This window comes from Acinonyx jubatus, chromosome A2 (assembly GCF_027475565.1).
Source record: "Acinonyx jubatus isolate Ajub_Pintada_27869175 chromosome A2, VMU_Ajub_asm_v1.0, whole genome shotgun sequence".
NCBI classification, from domain to species: Eukaryota; Metazoa; Chordata; class Mammalia; order Carnivora; family Felidae; genus Acinonyx; species Acinonyx jubatus.
This window is the reverse complement of record NC_069383.1, coordinates 3,847,784-3,872,064: the sequence shown is the minus strand read 5'-3', so window position 1 is coordinate 3,872,064 and position 24,281 is coordinate 3,847,784. Positions and strand designations below refer to the sequence as shown.

The window sequence follows — 24,281 nt, the reverse complement described above, 5'->3', positions numbered from 1 at the left end:
ATTGCCCATTTATAGAGACACATGCATGTTTTAAAATATGATGGAAAAGAAATCGTAAAGCTGCTTTTTCCAAATTAGGGAATAACTTTACAAAGAACCTAAAGTTCGCGCTCTCCGAGAAGGCTTGTGCAGAGGTGGCCGTCGTAAGGGTACCCTCCGGTATCCCCGATTTATTTCCTGTTCCCCCAGAAAGGGTGTCTGCTGTCCCAGCACAGCCTCTTCTTTCTGGATTCTTTTTTATCCTGGAAGGAAGAGGAGCTGGAGGAGGGAGGAATGGGAGGTAGAATAAGCCAATCCAGGCCAAATAAGGCTTGCTCATGGTCGCGTCCACCTCTCCCTTTCCGTGGCTCCCTCCTGCGCCCCCACTTCATCGATGCCAGTTCAGGTTCCCCCTCACGGGGGCGCCGTGGATAAAAGAGGCTAAAGGTGATCGAGGGTCCCTTCTGGACCCCACAGCTCTTGGCACACAAAGCCATCCATAGGCTATGCCTGACCTCCATGATGAATGGAAATTGAGCTCATGATTGGCCCTTCCCTCTCCCCCAGGGGTATCCAAATCTGCAATAAATGAGAAGACAGAATTATGGTTCATTTACTGACCTGACTTTAATATTCCTGAGAGCATTTAAAACATTTATAGAGCAGCAGTCTGCCCTTTGGTAGGAAACAAAAGTCTCCTAAGGCTGCTCCTTTCCCGAGCGAGCACTGAATGCAGAAATGCATTCCCTTCACCTGCCTGGGCTGAGCAGACGTGCGCTTCTGAGCTCCTATAGCGCCCTCAAGTGGCAACATCAAGCTCTCCATGTGCTCAAAACCCGCAAGACTCTCTCTGGGTTTGCTCGGTCTTTTCCGTGGTTTGTGTAGTCGCTTTGATTTTTGCAGATGATTGAATTCACCAAAGGGTTATCAAAATAAAAAGCTGGAAGTGACTAGGATTTGCAGAGTGATTTTGAAACGATAGGGATGCTGGCACGAGGCGGCCTTCGGGGGACGCGGGGGAAGAAAAACAGTAAGAAAGGAACATGGAAGAAACCTGTGAGACTGTGGGAAATATATTTGCCTATTTCCCTCATGTTGTTTTCTTCCCCTGGATCGAAGCAAAGAACAAACCACATACGGGTTCCCAACAACCAACACAGGCTGCAAGATAAAGGGAACATGCTTTATGAGCCTGTTTTTCTTGTGTTCTTTTCCCAACGTGGAGTTCTGGATAATATCATCTGAAATGTTGCTGGCCCCTGCCTTGATAGACAAGGTTCATAAACATGGAGTCAAATTCCCATCATCTGTGTTTTTGGGGAGCATCCCCTGGTCAGGCTGGGTTAGGACTCAAAACCACGGGTCCTCCTAGGTGCAATTCCAATAAAAATATATACGTGTATTGAAAATTAGTTTCTTCCCAGATACTCTTGAGTGTAAAGTTCTATGTGTCCATCCAAGGTGGAACATGTTTACTTGTGTTTTCACTCCTTACGTGTGCCCTGGGCACCTGCACCTGCCGCTGTAGCCCTGCGCAGCCCCTCCTGTGAGCTAGCTGTTTTTCGCTGGGCAGCTCATGGCTCATGGTGGCTCTGGCCGGATGGGGATCCCAGACTGGCTCTTTTGACACCAAATCAAGGTCTACTTCTTAGGAGGTCTGCTTTTTAGGGCAGTGACGTTGAATATTGGAAAGCACTTTGAGGGGCGCCTGGGTGGCTCAGTCGGTTAAGCGTCAGACTTCGGCTCAGATCATGATCTCGAGGTCCTTGAGTTCGAGCCCCACATCGGGCTCTGTGCCGGCAGCTCAGAGCCTGGACCCTGCTTCGGATTCTGTGTCTCCCTCTCTCTCTGCCCATCCTCCATTTGCGTTCGCCCTCTCTCTCTCTCGAAAATAAATAATAAACATTAAAAAGAAAATTGAAAGCACTTTGAGTACCAAGTGCTGATAAACATGAGTTTTAATGTTTTGCTTTGTTAGAGCCGCGGTGTTCACCTCCCTGTTTGGGCCCTGGGCTGCTCCTTGGTGGCTTTAGTGACCCTGGAGGGAGAAATATCTCCGAAGACATGTTTCTTCACTCCGCACAGGAGAGGCTTCTGAGAGTTGCAACACATCTTCCTGCCAACACTCTTGTGGAAGGAAAGTATAAAAGTCAATGGAAAGTCCAAGTGTTTCCCCTTCGAATCTGAGAAACAGTAAACAAGAGAATCCACGGGAAAGCCTAATGACGCCTTTTGTGGGTGCTGAGCCATAGGCAGCTGTGATTTTTCTGAAGGTTAGGTGTATGTTAGGTGCTCCGGTTTCCCCTGTAGTAACAGCTTACTGGAACCTCTCAGGAGCCCCGCATTGGTCACTCTGGACCCCGAGATGCTGTCCAGGAAGAAGCTGGTGCTAGTGAATCCTCCCCCTGCAGGGGGCCAGCGAGGGGAGGAACCCCCCGGGCATGACTGCATGTGTTACAACACTTGGCTACGTGACATTTCCCGACAGAAAGGGGGGACACTGGGGTTTCTGTCCGGGTCCTGGTTCTGTTCAGCAGCTCTGTGCTGTGAGGGTCCTGCTTGTATCCCTGCAGGCCTGTACCCTTTTTTGTCGTGGCCACAAAGAAGTCATGGCAGCTGTGAGCCCTCGGGTCCGCATACAACTGAGTGCAGAAGACTGGAGGGGGCAGTACCAGGGGGGCGGGGAGGGTCCCTCTTCCGACCACCCTCTTTTATTGAGGAGGAAAACCTTCTTGCCAGGAGCCGCCCAGAAACTGTTTACATCTCTTTAGCCAAGCAGACACTTCTAACTGGAGGACAGAAGGTCTATGTTGTCGGGCGAAAAGGGAGAGGGACAGTGGCAGAGCTTTTGGGTGACGAAGGAGGGTGGCTCCCACGGTGGTTCTCATCAGTGAGTGAAGAATGCATATAAGAATATGGTTACGGAAGAAATTCACATCATTCCCTCCAGAAAACAAAAGTGCTCTGCCTTTCTTCAAAGATCCAATTTAATGAAGAGTAGCCAGCTCTCTCCCAGCAGGCAAATCTGGGGTTATTATTATTTTTATTTGACCCCAAGTACAGGTGGCGTAATGTTACATGGGTTTCAGGCACACAGCATGGGGACTCGACAAATCCGTATGTCATGCGACACTCACCACGAGTGCAATACTCCCAAGGTGTGCCTTTCATCCCCGTGACTCAGTCGTCCATAAGTGGAAGCCTGTATCTCCCACTCGCCACTCCCTGCCACCCGTTTCGCCCATCCCCCCACCTCTCCTCTCTGTCAACTACCAGTTTGTTCTCTGTGTTTATGGGTCTATTTCTGCTTTTTCTTTCTTTGTTTTGTTTTTTAGATTCCACATATAATGAAAGCATATGGCTTTTGTCTTCCACTGCCTTCTTTTACTTAGCATAATACCCTCTAGGACCATCCATGTTGTTGCAAATGACAAGAGCTCATTCCTTTTTATGGCTGAGTAATGTGCCAATGTGTGTGGCTAGACAGACAGACAGACAGACCTCATCTTCTTTATCCATTCATCTATTGATGGACATTGGGTTACCTCCATATCTTGGCTATTGTAAATAACGCTGAGGTAAACATAAGGGTGCATATTTTTTTGAATTAGTGTTTTCGTTTTCTTTGGGTAAATGCCTCGTAGTGGAATTACCGGACCATAGGGTAGTTCTGGTTTTAACTTTTTGAGGGCCCTCCATACTGGTTTCCAGACTGGCAGAACCAACTCACATTCCTGCCAACAGCGCGCGAGGGTTCCCTTTTCTCCACCCCTTTGCCAGTACTTGTTATCTCTTGTCTTTTTGGTTCCAGCCATTCTCTAGGGTTATTTTTCAGGTCACTGAACCATAAGGAGATACCTTTGTGGGACTCTCCCATCCTGCCGTGAGTACATCTGACGAATGAGGCTTAGAGAAACGATAAGAAGATAAAAGTCCCAGAAACTGGGAATAGGTTGGACTAGGGACCCTCTGGGCGTCTCCAGCCTCCTTTCCTGGTAAGACTTTGGGAAGGAAAACAAACCACAGAATGCATTAATCTCAGCGAGGGTGTTCCCCCCTCAGAGATCAGTGGGATTCTCTTCCTGCGGCTGCATCAGCTGATGTGGGACGTCATCATCATTCCACTTGAATCAGGGATGGAAACCCAGGGCTGCGTGTGGCCTCACCACTGAGACGCTCTGCACTCGTGAGACGCCATCATAACCAGTGCCTGTTGTTCATCAGGTGGATAAACCCGAGCAGGCTGCCTTCCCGGGGATTCAGTAACTGCCTGTACACGTCAGGGCATGACGTTCACGGTGATAGATGGGAAGACCTCATCAAATGCAGATGTGATCAGTGGTGGCGATGTCAGATGAGTACTCGTTCCAGGTTTTCCACGGAAGCGTCCGTCTTGGGACAAGTGCACCACTTGAGGGTCTGTGATACGAGTGGTTAACTTATTTGGAGCCTTATATCTTAGCATACTCACGACTTTTGTGTTCTATCCCATATCATCCCGTATTTGGATTTAATGACTTTGTATTATTTCTCTTTGAGTAAATTAAGTGCTGCAGAAAGGTATTTGGAGACTCAGAATTCATGTAGATCATGAGCAGCCATTTCGTCTCGTTCTGAGTTGAACTTGACGTTGTGTACGATATCCGGGCTCTGAGAGGGAGAAATAAAGCGATCCTGAAACACAGATGGAAATTGAGGCTTTACTGTTGCCGCTTCTACTGTAACGTGGCTTGGAAACCCTTCAGAGTCCTTTGAAAGCTTTAATTTATCCATCTGTCCTCACAAAGATTGAGGAGGTTCTGAATGAATGATGCAATTTGGGTTTTGTTGGGTTATAAAGGAACGAAATGGCAGTGATTACGGGTGCAGTGCAGAGGACTGAGGTAATGAGAGCCATCAGGGAGTCGGCACAATCCAGGGAACAAGTGGGATCCACCTCATCCTGTTGTAGCAGAGAGTGAATTTTGTTTTTGCTGTGAGTGAGGGAAAAAAACGTTCAAATTGTAGGCTTATATGACTAATGGATTTATGTAGCCAACGGGCGGTTTCTGTTTTACCTGTCAAGCAAAATATAAATATAAGTAATTGTTAGGGGGATTACTTTTTTGAGTTCCAAATGACAATGACTCGGAATGCAATTAGCGGTATAGACAAACCTATTTCCCCCTTTTATGAGAAGGAAATTGTTCGGAAATGGGTAAGTGCAGTTGGTAGAGTGCACAGTGGATTGAATTACCCACATGAAGCAAATGAGTGGCTTCCTTTCTGTTTTATTGCTCCTAATATAATATGTTTTCATTAACGAGAACCCACTGCTTCTCCTCTCTGACGTGTCCCCCTCTGCGCGAATCAGGGTTTTGCGCTGATGTCTTCTGTGTTTGCTCAAGACTTTGGAAAGATACAGAGCACAGGTCTGAAGTTTATTTTCTTTCCCACAGTGTCATACTTCATATTTAGGATCTATGTGCGTGTTGATGGTGATCCTTAAATATAGGTATATATTCACAAAAATAGGCACGTTCCATGGAAACCTGGAGAAAATCATTAAGTGATGGCGAAAAAAAAAAGGAGTTGATGATGAACACTTTGATGTGGTTTAAAGGAGTAGATTCAGGAAAATTAAGTTCATAAAAGTCAGTTTTCAACTTAAATGTGTTTATTAACTTCATTGGTTTTTAATTCATGACAAAGGTTTTTTTTTTTTATTGCATGAAAAAAGCAATGAGTCTAAACCAGAGGCACTGAGGATTTTTTAACGAAATCAGGTTTTGAAAGTAATGCTTTCTTCCCCCCTCGCAATTCTGCAGAGCTTTCTGCGAAATGGCATATATTCTGGCAAGGGGGTGATGCTCTTTGCTCGCTTGCATAAAGGAAAGTGTCTCTGAGATCTGCCCCAGCAGGCGTGGTATCTTAGCTTTGATCCTGTCTTTGGTGTCTGCCTTATCAGTCCCCTTCTGGCCACTGCCTTCTTCCTGAGATGAGCCCTAAACAGCTCAATTCAAGGGGGAAACAGCATTCTGAAAATGTCTTGGAAAGGCCAACTGTACTCCGTTCTCTTTTGACTTTGATCTGCTGAGATAACCTCTATTTAAATGAGGTAGACAGGCTTGTGCATTCTCAGGAACTTCCTACCCTCTGGAAAATCCTTGTTAAATACTTTAGATTGGAAAGCCATTCCCCAGGAAAAAAAAACAAACATTTGGGAGAATCTTTGAGGTCACCTGGGTGCCATCTAGAAAAACATTTGAGTATATTATTCTAGTCCAGCGTTGCTCAAACTTGAGCATTGCATCCAGAATGACCTGGAGGGCTTATTAAAATACAGGTGGCAGGGCCCTAGTCCTGAGTTTTTGATTCAGCAGGTTAGGGATGGAGTCCAGATTTTTCTTTTCTAACAGATTCCTAGATGATCCTTGTGCTGTTGGTCTAGAGACAGTTCTCTGAGTGGACTGAAAACGCCACTTAGCGCTCCTACAATAAATAACTAGGGCATTATTATGAACACATTTGTGATCTAGTTCTTTCTAAGAGTCTTTTTCTAATAAAAGTAGAAGGGCTGTGAATGCACCAGAATGAGCAAGAAATTGAGAAAAGCGCATTTATTCACCAAAGGAAGTCATTATCAATCTGACCATGTGATTTAGAGCCTCAATCCTGATTCACTGTGAGGGATATTGGGATATTGGCTGTAATCTATAGGAAAGGAAAGACTATGTGTATTTCAGTCCATCGTGTCGTCCCTAGAACACAGCACAGCGACTGGCACCTAGTAGGGGTTCAAATATTGACTGAATAAGTGGGTGAAATGCTCACAACGAACACGAACATTAGTTCTACCGTTTGCCACACGTGGGTTTGGATTTGGTTTTAGTGAGCTAATGATACAAGCGTACTCTGCAACACATCGTCCCAACTTGATGGCTTCTACAACAGTTATTGATTCTAAGGTGCACATTCCTGCGGGTCACCTGTGATTTGGTCCAGCCGCCCTGGGCTCAGCGAGCTGGCTCTGCTTTGCGCGCCCTGATCGCTGGACTGGACTCCAAGCTGTGGGTTGGGTTCAGATGTGTTTGTTGTGGAGAGCAAGCCAACATGGCGGCCAGGACATGTTCTTGTATGGCGGATCACCTGAGTGAAGGAGCTCGGGCAGGCCGTGCAGGTCCCTTGAAACCTCTGCCTGTGCCATGTCCGTTCACATGCCAGTGGCCAAAGCAAGTCACTCCGGCAGTTTAGGGTACCTGACTGGAAGGGCCCCGGGATAGGAGGAAATATTTGCTGAGCGGCATTCCAGTCTGTCCCGGTTTTGAATGTGGGAGTAGCCGCTTCTCATCTCCAGGATGAGTCATCTTGACCGAGAAACTTGGGAATGTAGTGATGCCCTGGAGGAGGCCGCTCCTGCTCAGACTGTCCCATCACATACTTGAAGGCGTGGCTTGTCTTCTTGGCGCTTGTGGGCTGCTTGGTTTTCTTTTTCACTCAGGCCCTGGCTGCTTGTAATTGTTTTTTATTGATGCTGCTCCAGGCGTGTCTGAACTCAAAGGAATGGCCTTCATGCTGGTAATTTTTGACGTGCGATAAGATGGTGAGGGAAGTGATTCTGTAGGAGAGTTCTTCAGACTCCAGGAGGCAGCTCTCCCGACCTGGCCTGCCTAGCAGGTGCTGCTGGCCTTGATTCCCCCCAGGCACCATCGGTCCTTGCTACGCACAGGAAGTCTCTCCTCTCTTCCCTCTTTGGGTCTTGAATCCAAATGCAGCACCTGAACCTGGAAGCCGATGAAACTGGGCTCGTCTTACTCCCTTTTGCTATTCCTGGCTGACCAACCCTGTCTTTCTAGGCTGGATTACATCAGCCTCACACTCAGCCTCCCTAAATTTTAGTCTTGTCGTGCATTCTAGGAACACACCATATCCCCTTCCGTTTTATAACTGGAATCGTTTTTAGTGGAGGCAGATTATTTTAATCTTCTGTGTTTCCATTGGCCTGCACATGAGTAGTTCATGGAAGGATTAAATGACTCAGCATTAGCTCCGTTTTCCACTGTCCAAAGAAGACCGTGCATTTGAATGACACGGTTTCTTTCTATCCTTTTCTATTCCATTGTTGCTTTCAAGTAAAAGCCGAAAACCCTTTTGGGTGACATGATGCAAAATCATCATCATCATCATGATCATCAACATAAATTCAAAAGTCCCATGTGAGGGTTGGAACCTCCAAAGGGGACTTGGCCTCGGAATTTCAGAATTCTTGTCATTGGTTGCAAGAGAGCACAGATAAAAGCTTTCCCTTCTTCTAGAACATAGTCATCACCTCTGTCGGTGCGAGCACTGAAAGCACTGAATTACAGAGGCTCATTAGCATGACTTTAACATTAAAGGGAAGCAGATTTAACTGAATTCATTAGACTGGGGGAGTGCTTGGTTACAAAGGGCGGGGAGCTCTGGGGGCATTTCAGAGCAGAAGTCACTGCCCTCTTAATCTAATAATACTTGATGTGTGAATTAAGACATTTCAGATGACGACATCGGGTTCAAATGATCACCGGGGACAAACAGAAACAACAGACTCTCTTCCAAGCCTCACGCTCCAAAAACCTTAAGAGCCTCGGAAAACACTGCGGAGGCTCTTGCTGTGTCATCAGGACATGTGACCACACAGAAGTTGGTGCCTCCCCTGGGAGGGAAAGCGATTATTTGGATAATTTTATTTTATAAGTTCTTATAAGTATTTTATAAATACTCAGTGAGCAGCAAGGAATTTGTAGAAAATATATATATATGTATATATATATATATATGTATATATATATATATACATATACATATATATATATATACATACACACACACACACACAGCCTATTGATGTTGACCCAGAGCAAGGACAGGAATGAAGGACACGAATAAGAAGGAAGGAAAGGAAGATGGAGAGCAGAGGATGTCAGGGGCAACAGGTGGCCGGCGAGAGGGAGCACCCCTGAAGGAAGGGAGGGCCAGCCCCCCACCCAACTGGGCCAGAACAGATATCTTCTCTAGGTTAACACCAGCCTTTGAGTTGAATCCGGAGCCGTTGTGCCGACTTGGCAGTGGGCTTCCCAGGCTCCGGATGATTGACGCTGTGTGTTCGCAGGTGCCCTGTGACAGCGGTTAGCTGCCCATAGAAGGTTTTGGGGTAGCGTGCACAAAATGTACAGTTGCGTAATGGCTGTATTAAAATGCAAATGCAAGTGCCATAGGGAGATTAACATTGAAATTTATTAATTTTAGAGTAAGCCTTTTTGTTGGGTTAAAATAAATGTTTCTCTTTAGAACATATTAATTGTTAAGTACCAACTTGATATCAACTTGAAAAACCTCAGAATTAACCCCGGGCATATTTTAATTCTGTATTTTTTAAGAGCCGAGACTAAGCAGTCCCTTTTCTTGTGCCAGACACTTCCTGTTTGTGAAATTTGTAAACAGGTCATGCTATGCAGACCCTTGTTGATAGGCATCTGGCCAAAAAATATATATACCTTTATTCTTTAAAAATTTTTAATGTTTATTTATTTTTGAGGGAGAGACAGACCATGAGTGGAGGAAGGGCAGAGGGAGAGGGAGACACAGAATCCCAAGCAGGCTCCAGGCTCCGAGCTGTCAGCACAGAGCAGGACATGGGGCTCGAATTCACAAACCGCGAGATCATGGCTTGAGCTGAAGTTAGATGCTTCACTGACTGAACCACCCAGGTGCCCCCAAAATATATATTTTTAACGATAGATATATAGAGAGTTTGGCTGGAAATAGGCTCTGTATTTATGCATTTAGCACTGTACTTTCTCAAACTATCCAAGTATTTGTTTTGTTTCTCCCCGGTGGTATGAGTACAAGGTGATAATACCTAGTAGATACCGATGTCCAGTGTTTTAGGGAAGCCTTGCCGTGAGCGTGTGCTGCTGACCATCTCGTTCCTCTTATCTCAGGGTTTGGAAGGCATAAAAATCGTGAATAGCGCTCTGCTCTCCTTTTCCTCACAGAGAAAGAGAAAGTGAACCCCAGGATGTAATTCTCTCCTAGAAATAGGAAGACCTCTTAGCTAATCAAAATCATGCTTAGGCTGCTGAACTCAATATACTTTTGGTATTTTTTCAATGCTTAGCTTGCACGTGGACCAGAAAGTCCCCTTTCTTGTCATTTAAAAAATGACCATCCAACCAAATTTTGCAGCAGCTCCTTAATCATATTTGTCTTGCAATTTGGTTCCAGGGGAAAGAAACGAACACAACTCACGCCTTTATTTAATAAACAGGGGGGAAAACCCATCATATGTAACTCGGTGGGAAAAATGGGTCAGTGGGCATGGTTTTAAGCAGTATTCACATCTTGATATGAAAGAATCCATGAAATATTTTCAAAAACAGTTTCCCACATTTATCCGGTAGGCAGATATGGAAACTATTTCAATATAGCATATTGAAGGCGTTCATTGACTGGTGAGTGGAGGCAATTACTGACCTGTTCCCTTCTGAGACGCTCCAATGTTTAAATACTCATTGGGAAGTTTTGCCCCTCTTCAGGCTTTTTCCCCCCTATTTGAGGGATGGGGCTCCGAAAACGTTATTGAAGGCAATAAGTGAATTAATTCTGTGTCACAAACACGAGATGCCATCGTTGCAATTTTCCACAATTGCTTTTATTTTTTAAGGTTTATGTATTTGAGAGAGCGCGCTATGAGCGAGTGGGGGAGGGACAGAGAGAGAGAGAGAGAGAGAGAATCCCAAGCAAGCTCGAACTGTCAGTGCAGAGCCAGATGTGGGTCTCAAACTCAGGAACCGCGAGATCGTGACCTGAGCTGAAGTTGGCGGCTCCACTGACTGAGCCACCGAGGCACCCCATTTTCACCCCATTTTATAAGTAATTTTAAATAAACATTGCTTATTATGTTGTCTGAATCATTTAGTTAGGATTTCTAAGGCTGACCAGATTGTAATTTGAATACCTACGAGATCACTGGACAGTGATTTTTAAAAGTGAGGGACACATGTGCCTTCCGTACCTCAGTTTCAGCCTGTTCTCGTCGATATGCATCCATCTAGGAAGTATTGTGTGTGATACACGCGCTATTTCCATATAAATACTGTATTTTGTATACAATGTTAGTACAAGAAATATGCAATGCTACTTCTCACAGTCTGCGTGAATAAATACATGCATATTTTATAGGAATATTACAAAAGTAAGCCCCTAGCAGCATCTATATTTAGTGGCGGTCCGAGACCTAGATGCCTCAGGGAGCAGCATGAACCTTCCTTTCAAGTCCTGCTGGAAAGGCAGCTTCCTCCCATCAAAAGCACAGCTGGGGCCGGGGGAGGGGGGATGACAGCAAGGTTTCCTATTTATCTAAATGTGATGACTTTTAAAGTTTCATTTCATAGTAATTGCTGCCTCTGTCTTCAAAGTGATGTGGGGCCAGTGACGCGCTCTGCCACCCTGGACCTGTGGGCGGGACATCTGCCTGAACCGTAGGCCTTTGGCTGGTTCAGGGCACCTCTAGCTGTTGGGATTTTGGCTTTGCTTGTTTTCGCGGTGGCGTAAAGGAAAAATGTGCCTTTCAACTACTTTCGCAATCACCCTCTTCTTCATAGCCGAGGGAAACCACAGTGGATTAAGCAGAGGATGGGTGTGGTATAAATTCTAATTAAAACAAGGCTACCCACTGGGTTGAGATTTGGGGAGAGTGTGGAAGGGACCAGAAGGTATGTTCTCCCAGGAGGCTTATTCACCGGCATCCGGTTTCTCCCCCCTTGTTAAGGACACTGGGAAGAAGCAATTTCAGGACGGCTTTCTCAGGGGTATCTGGGCGAGGGCAGTGATGCCAGGAGATCCCCTTGGATTGAGACTCAACAAAGGCTGATGAGCCAGATATATGGCCTCACTGGCCCCGGCCTCGCCTTCCCCTCTCCCCCCCCCCAAACGTAGATCAAACAGTCATGAAAACCCAGGTGGAGCAGGGGCCACCAATGAGTCCAGGAAGAATGTGAACATGAAGATGGTGTGGAAGGCACCGCAAAGTGGGCAGGTGCAAACGGTCCCCTCCCCTCGGAGTCTCAGGCCCGAGTTTTGGCTGAAGCTCAAGTTGGGACCGATGTGTCCCATCTCGAGGGGCTGCAAACAAAAGGGAAGGGGGTGTGGGGACGAGACGAGAAGGAGGAGCCCCCAGATCCTCATGAAAGCCGGAGGCGCGGATTCGAGAAGGAGGGAGACATTCCCAGAGGCCCGAAGGAGCAATCCGCCCCAGGGAAGGGCGGGGAGAAAGCAGCCTGCGCCTGGAGTCGGAGCCGGGCGCGCAGGCATGCTGGTGTGTTTCCACACAGGGGCGCTGGAGCACGTCTTACTGCAGCAAGACGCGCGAATGCGCACCCGGAGCCTGGCGCCCTGTGTGGTGTGGTTTCTCCCCGGTTCCTTCCTCTCAGTCGTTGGCTGAGGGGGCGGAGCAAGCTTTGGAGAAGTTGCTGGCCTCCCTGAAGCCTCAGCCTCTGCCTCTGTTTACTGAACATGAAAACGGGAGTTCGCGATGGACACCAATGGGTTGGGATGTGTAGGGAGGAGCGTTCCACTGAGTTGCTCGGGAGCCTTCCACCAGGCCTCCCCTGCCTCGCTTTCCATGACCCTGCCTCGCTTTCCATGACCCTGCCTTTCCCTTCTTGTTGAGCCCGGGGGGGGGAGGGAGGAGGAAAATGAATCTGTTTTCGGAGACGAGCTTGGTTTGGGAAGCAACGAGGGCTCCTTAGAAAGCCGTGTGTCTGAGCCCCTCCCTTCCAGCCCTGCTGTTTGCCGTCCCTCTCCCCACTTAGGCCCCCCAGGCCCGAGGGGTCCTGGCCGCTGTTGTTGCAAGTTAGGCGAGGAAAGCTGGAAGGAAACCCCGAGGGGGAGCGCTCGGAGGGGGGCGAGGCTGCAGCTGCGCGGGGTTCGAGCGTGTGCACCCAGGGCGCAGCTCCACGCCGAGGATGGGCGCCTTCGGGGCTCAGCTCTTCCTCAGTGCCCGCTCCCCACCCCTAGCCCCCCGCGTTTTCCGCGCTCTCTTCCCGCGCACCCGGGGGCGCCACCTCCGGCGGGGCCCGGAGCGCCCTGAGCCCCTGGCGCGCTCACGCCCCCGCCCGGTCCCCGGCCCGCCCCCGCGACCCCCCGTGCCCCCCACACCCCCACCCCGCCTGCGCCGCCAGCCCCCCGCCGCCCGGGCGCCATTACCCGGCCGCGCGGAGGGGCCGGTGGGGAGGGGGAGGAGGAGCCGCGCGGAGGGGCCGGGGTGGGGGAGCGCGGAGATCCGCGCTGGCTGTTCTCCCGTCTCTAGGTGGTGCCAATTCTGGGGCCTAGGCATTTTCCCTCCCTTTATGGTTTTCCGGGGATTTTTTTTCCTTCCTCCGGTGCCTTTGACTAGGCCGGCCGTGGCCGTGGCAGGGAGTTGAAAAAAGCGGAAAGGACCGAGCGAGCGATCGCACCCCCAGACCCCCGGCTCCGCCGAGCCGCCGGGGGAGGGGGCGGAGGAGCCGAGCCAGGCAGTCGCCCGGCGGCGACTTGAGAGTGGCGCGCGGGAGGAGCGGCGGCTGCCGCTTCCCTTTCTTCTGCGGCTTCTTCCCTTTCCCCCCCGGAGGGGGTGGGGAGCGGGGGCCCCGAGAGGGGAAGGCGCGGCGCAGAACGCCCCCCCGGGCAGCCGGCGAGGGCGCGGGCACCGATGGCTTCGCTCTACCAGAGGTTCACGGGCAAGATCAACACCTCGCGCTCCTTCCCGGCGCCCCCGGAGGCCAGCCACCTCCTGGGCGGCCAGGGGCCGGAGGAGGACGGCGCGGGGCCCAAGCCCCTCGGAGTCCCCGCGCCCGCGGCGGTGCCCCGGGAGCGCGGCGGCGGCGGCGGCGGCGGCGCGGGTGGCCGGCCCCGGTTCCAGTACCAGGCGCGGAGCGACGGTGACGACGAGGACGTAAGAGCATCTTGGTGGGTGGGGGGCGGCGCGGGGCTTGGGGCCGAGCGCTCGGGGAGCCGCGTGCGCTCCGCATCTGCGAGGGTCGGGGTCGCCCTCGCGGCTCCCCTCCCCTCCCCTCCTCTCTGCCTCCCGGGAGCGCTCGCTCCTCGGCGCCGGCGCCGATCTCGGTCACCGCCGTCCCGAAGCGGGGCTCGGTCTGCAGCGGCGGCGGCCGGGAGTTGGTGCCTGAGAGAGCAGCGTCTGCGGGGCTGCGCTGCCGGGATGGGGGCAGGCTGGGGGTGGCAGTGGGTGTGTGGGTGTCTGTTGTCACTGTACAGGGGTATGCGTCCTAAGGCGACAGTTCAACCAGTCTGCGATTACAACTTGATCTTCCTTCCTCCCTCCCTCCCTCCCTCCCTTCCCCCCCCCCCCCAGCTTTAAGACTGAGGAAGATAAAGTCCCAGGCTTCCCACCTGTCACTACCATCTATGCATTGCGCCCTCCTCACCTCCTTCTTGCTGTCCCTTTACTCACGTGGCCCGCACTTCTCCCCTCTCCAGGCCCCTGTCCCCTCCAGTGCGGATCGTGTGGGTGGTGATTTCCTTTTGGCAGGGGGTGCAAAACACTAGCATCCGAGGCCCAGCGTCCTGTCCCTGGGCCCGGCACAATTTTTGCTGATGGGAGTCAGGGCCTGCCTGTCTCTGACGACCGGCCTTGGACTAGTAGCTCTACCTTAGACCTGTGTTAGGAGAAAACTTCTTCTTCAGCTTGTTTCCTACTCTTCTTGGGCTGAAAGCCTGGGTTTCAAAGGTTGGATTTGCATATCACCTTAGTAACCGATGACTCAGGCTGGACACCAGCGGGCTGCTTAGATGGATGAGTCCAGCCACCTCTGCTGATCCCTTCTAGCCATTCAGATGTCCGGGGGGGACCACAAAGAGAGGCAACTGCCCTTGTTGAGATGTTCTCTTCCCCGGGGAAAAGAGAAAAATCCCAGACAAGCTCTGGGACTGACAGGGAGAGCTATAGCTTAGCTGCTCCGGCCCCTGGGGATAAGCAGGATGCATTGTGTTGTGGAACCCGCTGCGTGTGCCTTGGAGGAGTTTGCTACCTGGGTGCACCTGGGCACAGGTCCTCACACAAGCCTCTCAGATAGCCTCCCCTGACAACCCAGGGCAGTACCGGTCCCTGCCCTGAGCAGGCTGTTAGGTCATTCAAACATGTCTTGTCTGAGGTCCCACTGCTTCACCATTTGGTTTCTCTTTAATAGTGCAAGGTTGGGGGGAAGGGCTTTCACAGGGACAATTCTGAAAAAAAGCCACTGAGGTTTTGTTGTTGTCACTGGTCATTTTTTGTTTTACGGAGGGAGGATGTGAAGACTGATAGGGATGACAGAAGTTTGTGGCAAGTGCAGTCTGTGTCCATACACGCACACACATGCGCACACCACAGCCTGTATCGGATTTTGCACGCAACCTTCCTATTTTCTTCTGGATCATTTCCAGACTCCCCTGGTTACACAGATAGCAAGCAGAGAGATGTCCCTCACTTCAGTGGGTCAGGTCCTGCGGGAGATGTGTGGATTCTTCAGGCATCTGGTTCAAGGAACTAGAAGTCTCTGAGGAGGGGTTTTTGGGCGGCTGGTGAAAAATTCTGGAGGATTTAGTTACTGAGAATCTTGGGGAAGACAATTGAACTGCAATGCAGACAGAAATTATGCACTTTTTGCCTTAAGACTGACTTAAAACTGTTGAATTATTATGCTTGGAGTGAGAACAGGGCAGTTTCCATTGGATAGGCTCTAGGTGGCGCCAGGAGGAAGGACAGGCAGTGGTTTCTGAATTTTGTTTCTGATGATCTCCACCCATCTTCCTCTCTTCTTTTCTTTCTTCTTAGTTTGGAGCATCTGGTTATAGTTCCTTCTTTTCGGTTTGATATATGCCTAGCACCGTTTCTCGGATGAGCAAAAGGGTTGAACTGGGGAGCAAATTGGGCACCTAACATTTGAAGAGGATTTCTGCTGATGTGGCTCTGACCCGTGTATCTGACTGAAATTCAGGAAGACCTGACACCGGTGTTTTTTCCTGGAAAATTCAGAATTGTGTGTGTGTGATGTGTAGGTGCAGGTATAAACATAGTGTACGTGCATATAGTGTCCTTATGAAGTACGTATAAATATATGTATATATCTAAAATGTATGATGAGATCAATGACACAGCTAAATGTGGCATCAAGTTCTTGAAAGCTTTTCTCAGAAATGTTATTCAGTTTGGAAAAGTTATGTCTAAAATTTACAAAAAGATAGGTGTACATATTAAAACGCTTTTCCTTCAGGAACGGCAGGTGCATTTTGCTTGAGATACTACTAGTTTAAAAAGATAGATGTAAAAACTGCTGTTTTGACACCACCTTTGTCAAGATGAAGGAATTGAGAGCAGTCGTTTTGCCACCTAAATGTAAACCTGAAGACGTGCATGTAATTAGGAACGTATATAATAATGGAATCATAATCACGTATTACTTTTTGCATGTTGGCCTTGCCTTTTACGACCTGGATTTCAGCAGTTGGGGAGCTGGGCTGTGGGTCGCGGGAGCTGTCCGAGGTGCTGAAGCATGGCCGCCGCCCCCTTCTGCACATCTTCACACTAGAGCCTGTGGCCTTTATAGCCCTCCTGTGGCTTGTCAGTCAGGGAAAGCTGTTCCGTGGTACACAAACAGCTTTCCCGCCATGGTCACGGAGACCATGATAAACAGCATGCCTTTAAAATCCAGTGGGCCTTGTGCCTCTTGTCCCTCCATCCAAAAAGGGGGAAATGAAGTCCCATTCTTGACTTCTGTGTATATGCACACATGCCTGAGTATGATTAAAAATAAGTAATTTCCACCAAAATAAAACTTACGGTAGTCACAAGATTTAGTAGAGATGAATCAAATGCTGAGATTGTACAGCCGGTAATTAACTAGTATTGCATTTCCTATCTGCACAACCCCCCTGCCCCCACGACCACCACACCCCCGCCACGGAACCAGAGAAAAGCCTGCTTTGGCTGGATGGGTCAGTTCTGGGACGTGAGGTTAGCTCTGAAATAGAAATAAAACCAGAATACCTTTTCTATTGGAGTTTCCTCATCAATCTTAAATTTATTTAAACATAAAGTCAATTACCTGGGTAACCCCTCTGAGGAATCAATAGCCATTTTGATTTAAAATTCATTTTGTAGGTTTAAAAATTAAGTTGACTCTTAAAGGAAATGTTGCAAGAAGTGACTTCTAATGGAATTTAAGTAATTTCCAATAGGAAATTGTGACTGTGACTGATTTAAAAATACTGGATTTTGTGTCACCCCTGCTTGCATGTTTTTTGTTTTTTGTTTGTTTTATTCCTTAAAGGACTCCGTAGGGCTTAGGCAGTAGTCTTGTTGAGGCCCCATTAGTATGTTCCTGTATTCTTCATGTTCGTTGACACGTGATTTCCTAACCATACAAACACGATGACAAACGGGATTTTAAAACAGCAAATTGGCCAAAGCAGGCGCTCAGCATCAGTCCCCTGACTTATGATGTCTGTCAGCCTGACAGGGCCAATTTCATTATCCGGTATCTTCAGCATGAGGCTTGTTCTCCAGCAACCAGCCCATTGTTCTCTCCACCTTGAGTTTTCACTGCTACGATGTCAGCATCCTGTGAATTTTTGATGGGTATTTGTCGATTTTAATGTTTTAAGTAGTTTGGCTGTACAGATATGATGCTTCTTTACCCTGCCTATGTTTGTTCTTCTGCCCCAGTGTTAATTTTCTAAATATTTAATTTCACATCGTTTTCCTAATATTTGAGGAAAAGACGAAAACTTTCAACTACCGATTCGGTCCCATTCTTCTCATGACTGATTTGACAGTGCTCAGTGTCATCATCTACAGATCATCCGTGGGGTATATCACATGAAGCTCCAAGTGACCTTTGACTTGAGGAGACAGGTGGAATCGCCATCTCACTCCTCATAACGGTGGTGCCTACAAAGTAGGTCCTATTACATGCCGAGCAGTGGAATTCGTCCCGTTTCGGTGAATATATGTTGTTGCTATTACTAATAACATTATCCCTTGATATTACCCTTCTCTACGAGTTCTTTCTTCTCTGCCTGCAAACAGACACAAAGACCATCCTCACTGGTCTGTTACTGCCAGGTCTGGCTACCGTCCTGTTTTTCTTTCTTGTTTTCTAGTCCAACTTCTCAATCAAGTAGTCTACAACTGATGCCACCTGCATATCACCAACAGTCTTCTTTTCCTTGTCTTTCTTGGTGGCAGACTTTGATTCTTACCGTTCTCACTGAGGAAGCTGCACACAGAGAACGTCATCGGGAGTCTGCCCTGTGTGATTCCTCTTCAGCCTTTGTTGTTACAGCTCCTGGTCTTGGTGACCAGCACCCTGCATTTCCGACTTTTGCATTGCATGTCTTTCCTGATGCGGCTTGAATTCCTGTCCTGTCTCTTTCTTTCTGAACTCGGTCTTTGAATTCTTGGGTACATCAATCCTCCTACTCTTAATGTAGGAGGGTGGGAGAACCTATGCTCCCCAGTTTTGGTCCTCCACCATTCTATTCTTTACCTTTCATGCTTTCTAAAGATAAACTAGATTTCAGGTAAATTAGAATGAAGGTAAAGGGAGCCGAGCTTATCCTACAGCTTCTGTATTAGAAGATGGCTAAGTAGCTTCCGTCCTCTAATATACATCCCCTCGCGTTTCTTCTGAAGGTGTTTTTCTTTTCTGTTTTATAGGATTGTAGAATTAGAAGGACCTTGATGGTGACCATCTTGATCTCTCTCTTCTGAGCTTTTTTTCCACATGTCAAGCAACTAGACATTACATCATTTTTGCGATGGCGACAAGACAGCTGCACGGAATGTATCCCTAACATTCCTCCTCTCTTTACGTCTGCTTATTCTAGATACCTTTCTTCCTAATCTCTTTATTTGTTGTGATAGTATCGCCATTTCATCCGTATCCCAGCATGGTGTTCCACGTGTGCAATCATGTAATAATGACATTTTCTCTATGGTTTTGTTTCTTTTTTTTTTTTTTATATTAGATGTTTCACCAGATAAGCTTTGAGGTCCCCTTGTGAGTTTAATGCCATATAAAACTATGTCTTAGCACTCTGCTAGACATAGTACTTGTCCTGAAAAGTTTAGCTTTTGTACTTCAGAACGTATTTTAAATGCATAGGAAGTGTTTACTACCTAAAGCAGTCTCGCTGTCAATGTTTTGGTAAAGTGAATAATCACTCAAGTTTTAAAAATATAATTCTGTGTCTGTAAAGAATTTGCTGAAATTATAATACATCTGTAACAAAATTATATAAAATTTTGCTTACTGTCTCAGCACAGAGAATGTAGTCATAATTGGGAAATTGTCTAGATTGAAGGAAGTAAGACTCATGACATAAGCAAAGTCAGTGCTCGCTGAACCATGGGTGAAGCCAGATACAGCATCAAAAATACCTTGCCTCTGCACTACGCCTTGACTTTGTTTTTAAAGTGCCGCTATAAGTATTCTCATTGTGTCTTCATAGTCACCTTGGCTAGGGAGGAGAACCCTAACAAACAGCTGATCTGTGGGCTTGAAAAATTAATAAGGGTAAACCCAACTACTTTTCCGTTGCATGAGTCAGTTGTCAACTGTGAATGATAACAAACAGATTTCGGTGTGTTAACAAGCCTTTGGTCTCTAGAGCCAGTCACAAAAGTGTGTGTTTGCTTAAAGCCAAAGTTGTTTGTGGAAAGTGAACATTATGCCTTCTCAGTGGATTTGAATTCTGTGTAGCGCTAAGACGTCTTGAGGTGGACACGGAAGCATACTCTATTTGGCATGCTTTTTTCGTGCTGCCGGCACCCGCTTTTAAATAATTTACTTGTCTGTGTTTCCTGCAGATTTAAGGAGGTCTGAAGCATTAGAGTAACATCATATTAATTTATATTTTTGAAAAGGGGATCAACTCATTTTCCTACATGAGATTAACATTCTAGCGTCACTGTGTAGACAGGAATTTCTCGAGATGTTGGCTTTGGACATTTTTTTCTTCTTCATGAAATAGAGCTTTTTAATTTTGTACCTAAAGCTTTTTCTCCCGTAGAGTCAGAATGATTAATGAGTTTAATTTTTGCAAGCAACTGGCAGGAGTTGCTGAGTAAGATGTACATGCTGATTGTATATAACCCTGTTCCTTTTAATTACTCTGATGATAACAATGCATTTATCAACTGCATGCAGAATGCCTCTGTGCAATATACAATATTGATCCCTTTCATAGAGCATTGCCTATAAAAATAATATGTATAATAATCCTTTCAAAATTAAATTCTGCTTAATAAATTTGGTGTTAAGGGCATTGAGTGCCCATGTGCTGTTATGATTTGCTTTTATTCAATCACATGAGTTTGATTTTATGTACATGTAAAAAAAAAGAGAAAATCAGTCAGCCTTTCTCATTAATGACTTTTGGGACATTTATCTTTAGAATGATCTAGTATTGGGAAATAATCTGAAATAGAACATTTTAAAATTTGATAGCATCTAATTTTACAAATGAGAACTCTCCAGGTAATTATATGAATAGTATTTGGCAAGTCACTTGTGCTCCTCAGAGAAACTCAGCCTTCCGTCCTATCCTGCGTTCTTCTCAGTATGCTCTGTGGTACCATAATTGAGTGGAGGAATGAACTTAATTGTATCATTGGACTTAAAAAGTATGAACATTATGAAATCTAACAGTTTAAATTAATTAGGTTCCAAATGGATGTGCTAATTGCTGAAGGGAAAAACAGTTTTTCCATAGTAGTCTAAGATTTTGCTCCAACTTGTTTGACATGTTTCCCCCCATAGATTTATTTTTCTTCCTCCCTATATTTCTTGCTGTCTTTCCAGCATCATCCAGATCTGTTTGGAGCACAGGACATGCTCAGTTTTGCCCCACAAATGATCTATAAAGATCTATATCTATAAAGATATAGACATAGATGTAATTTTGCAGGGAGACTGGAAGCCAATGTGGCCTGGAAGGTCCAGATGGTAGAATTCCAGGTAGGGAAAATCCTGCTTCCCAGAATCAGAACATCTGAGGTGACGGTGGCTTGTGCAGCAGGCACTGGGGACAGATGCTGTACGTGAGCACAAGGCAGGGATCGGAACCTTGTAGGGGTGCCGGGAATACGGAGACTCGGGTAGCTACAGACGCAGTGTTCTCAGGGCCTAAAACAGTGCTTAACTTAAAAAAAACAAATTTCCTTTCACTCATGCTGCACATGTAGATGAACAGCTTGAAGACTTTAAGATCATTCCGGCAATATGCCTGATGGAAGTGAAACACACACACTCACACACACTCTTTTTTTTTTTTTTTTTACATTCAGAGGGAACTTAAGGATTTTCCAGGGCCTCACAGTCATTGTAAAAATCAATGCGTAAACTTCCTACAGTGCTTGGATTTCTTTGATCTCAACTTTTACCTCACATAATTTTGGATCAATCTTAACATGTTTACGTAAAAAAAAAACCAAAATGGAATGGGGATATAGGTATCTTTTCCAATTTGGAATTGAGAAGACCAATTTATTTTTTCTGTCTTCTGTTATTTACTGTTTGGGAAGACTTAATTTGGAATTGAGAAGACCAACTTATTTTTTCTGTCTTCTGTTGTTTACTGTTTGGGAAGACTTATGTTAGAGACAGAGCTACTGGAATTACTACAGCAGCTTTTGGGGATCAGTGGGAACCTTGTTGTATCGTCCTGGATATGTTTATATAATTGTGTGTATCCATCATATTTCATGCATTGTATATTTGATGCATTCAAGGTGGCACCTGCCAGCAGGGGTGGGAGTGGGAAGGGAGTAAAGGAGCATTGGAAGAACTACAAATAAAGGGCATCGTATAAGGGGAGGGGATTCAGCAGACATTAAAGGTGGGAAAACACTGGCCTCCTGTCTCCCTAATAATTTTCTCCAATACACTCAGTTTTCTAAACTTTATTCAAACCTTTCATATGCCTCATGCAAAATCCCGTTAAAAAATAAAAAGAAATAAAAATGAGAAAGCTCTAAAACAGTCGTGAGAGGTGAAGTTATCTCTTCTTTTCAAGTTTATTTATTTTGTGTGTGTATGTGAGAGAGAGAGCAGGGTAGGGGCAGAAAGAGAGGGAGAGAGACAATCCCAAGCAGGCTCCAGGGCAGAGACCAGCATGGGGCTCGATCCCACCAACCATGAGATCATGACCTCAGCCGAAGTCAAGAGTCAGATGCTTAACCAAGTGAACCACCAGGTGATCCTTTCCCATTTCTTCTTGAAAGCTTTTAGAGTTGTGGGTGTTCACGGCCCCAAGAGGGGGTCCACTGCAGTGTGAACGGTCCAATTACTAGAGATGCCTTTCTTTTCTTTTCTTTTTTCTTTTCTTTTCTTTTCTTTTCTTTTTTCTTTTCTTTTTTCTTTTTTCTTTCTTTCTTTCTTTCTCTCTCTCTCTCTCTCTCTCTCTCTCTCTCTCTCTCTTTCGTGTGAGCAATCATCTGACATGTAAAAAGATGCAACAAAATTTAAAATGATACAAAAATGTCAATTTCAGAACGACAGCAAAAAGTGAGCACATATAGTCATCCTCTGCGAACGACAGCAAAAAGTGAGCACATATAGTCATCCTCTGCTCGTAACAGAGCAAATGGGTCAGTGGAATAATTCACGCTGTGGCATATTGCTATACGGAGTGGCAGTAGGAAAAGTTGGTAAAGGAATTAGAACTCAAGGGCTCCGTATTCATCTGGCATCTGCTGAATGTTGTACCTGTGGTTAGAAATGTACGTGATGGGAATTCAAGGGATCTTCCAGATCCTTCCAGTCCTTTGTTTCAGGTCGGGGTCAACAGTGGCCACAATGTGACACTTGTGCTGAGTTACCGCCTGTACTGAGCAGTCATCTGCATAGATTGTCTCCTGTGTGCCTGGTAATTGTTCGCATCTTGGGTCCTTGACAATCCGTAGCCACTCCAGACTTCTGTCCCAGTTTCTCAATTTCAGCCATTACACAGTCAGCTATTCAGGGATACACTTGGCATACAGGCAGTCTGGCATTAATTGTACTAAGTTTGACTTTAATGGAAAAATTAATAAAGTTGGTGTCAAACAGGATGTGGTGAGGTGGGCTCAGCTGTGTGTTATATTGGAGGAATAAGTGGGAAGGATGTTGGGACACTTCTCTTTTCCTGAGTGCACTGGGATCTTTGCTTTCTTTTCAGGTTGTAATTTTTAATTGTTATATTTTATTTGTGTGTGTGTGTGTGTGAGAGAGAGAGAGAGAGAGAGAGAGAGAGAGAGCGCGCGCGAGCATGAGCAGGGAAGGGGGAGAGAGAGAGGGAGACACAGAATCTGAAGCAGGCTCCAGGCTCCGAGCTGTCAGCACAGAGCCCGATGTGGGGCTTGAACTGACAAACCGTGAGATCATGACTTGAGCCGAAGTCGGACACTTAACCGACTGAGCCACCCAGGCGCCCCCCTTTTTAGCTCTGAATCTGTCCATTAAGCATCTGATCTTAGAGACTAAACATTTGCTTCATGGCTGCCTACTTTCTTGCTTTCTTTCGCTTCCCCATGTTCATGCCGCACTCTTGTTCTTGTGGAAAGATGCTTCCACAAGCATCTTGTGCTTCCCCATGGCTTCTGCTCACCAACCCTCATTGCCATAGCGTCTGAGGAAGGACAGAGCTGTAGACGAAGCCACGTGATCCCCTGTCTTCCCTTCTCATTTTGTTCCTGCCTCAGGGAGCACTTCCCTCTCTACCCACCTTTACAGGTCTTCTCAGGAATATCCATGGAGGGGATGGCTGTAGTGTTCTAGGACACTCGGGCTGCATCATAGAATACCCAGCTGCTTTCGCAGGTGAGTTCCTGGGTCCTTCTCATCATGCGCATCGGTCTTTTCCTGTGTGCAAACGTCTGCTCTCCATTGCTAAGTGTGAGGGCACCGTGGTGTGGGGGAGCTGCCGAATCCCAGGTGAGCACACCCGTTAGTGGCTCCTCACTCGCGTTCCCTCTCTCGCCAGCATGTGGTGCCAGCCATACAGACCTTCAGCAGGAGCGTGGGCTCGGGTAGAGCTTCTGTGCGGATAGCGGTCAGGTGGAAGGACGGATAGGGTTGCCACAAGGTGGGGAGCAGAGGAACGGGGGCAGAGAAGTCGAGTTGGTTTAGATTTTCTCAAATGGGCACTTGGCTAAGTGCTGGAAGAGGGCTGGCTTCTCATGTGGGTGGGTGTAGGGGTCTTCACTTCGGCTCTGCAGATGCTTCTGGGGATTGTGTCCCCTTGCTCCCTTAGACGGCAGTGTGGCC

General features: G+C 47.1%; 1 protein-coding gene and 1 pseudogene across 4 annotated transcripts in view; one reads left to right on the top strand and one right to left on the bottom strand.

Moving 5' to 3' along the window:
* DPP6 (dipeptidyl peptidase like 6) overlaps positions 1 to 24,281 on the top strand; it is a 944,937-nt gene that overhangs the window by 219,029 nt on the left and 701,627 nt on the right. Inside the window, exon 1 of one of the 4 annotated variants that reach the window (XM_053217830.1) lies at positions 13,285 to 13,930. The exons of 2 other annotated variants lie outside the window; for them this stretch is intronic. In XM_053217830.1, coding sequence (XP_053073805.1) covers positions 13,688 to 13,930 — 243 coding nt within the window. In that variant the 5' untranslated portion in view covers positions 13,285 to 13,687. Of the gene's footprint in view, positions 1 to 13,284; positions 13,931 to 24,281 lie in introns of those variants that run through there. One more of the 4 variants, XM_027051278.2, reaches the window with a different exon arrangement.
* On the bottom strand, positions 22,694 to 23,547 carry LOC106984457 (rRNA-processing protein FCF1 homolog; annotated as a pseudogene).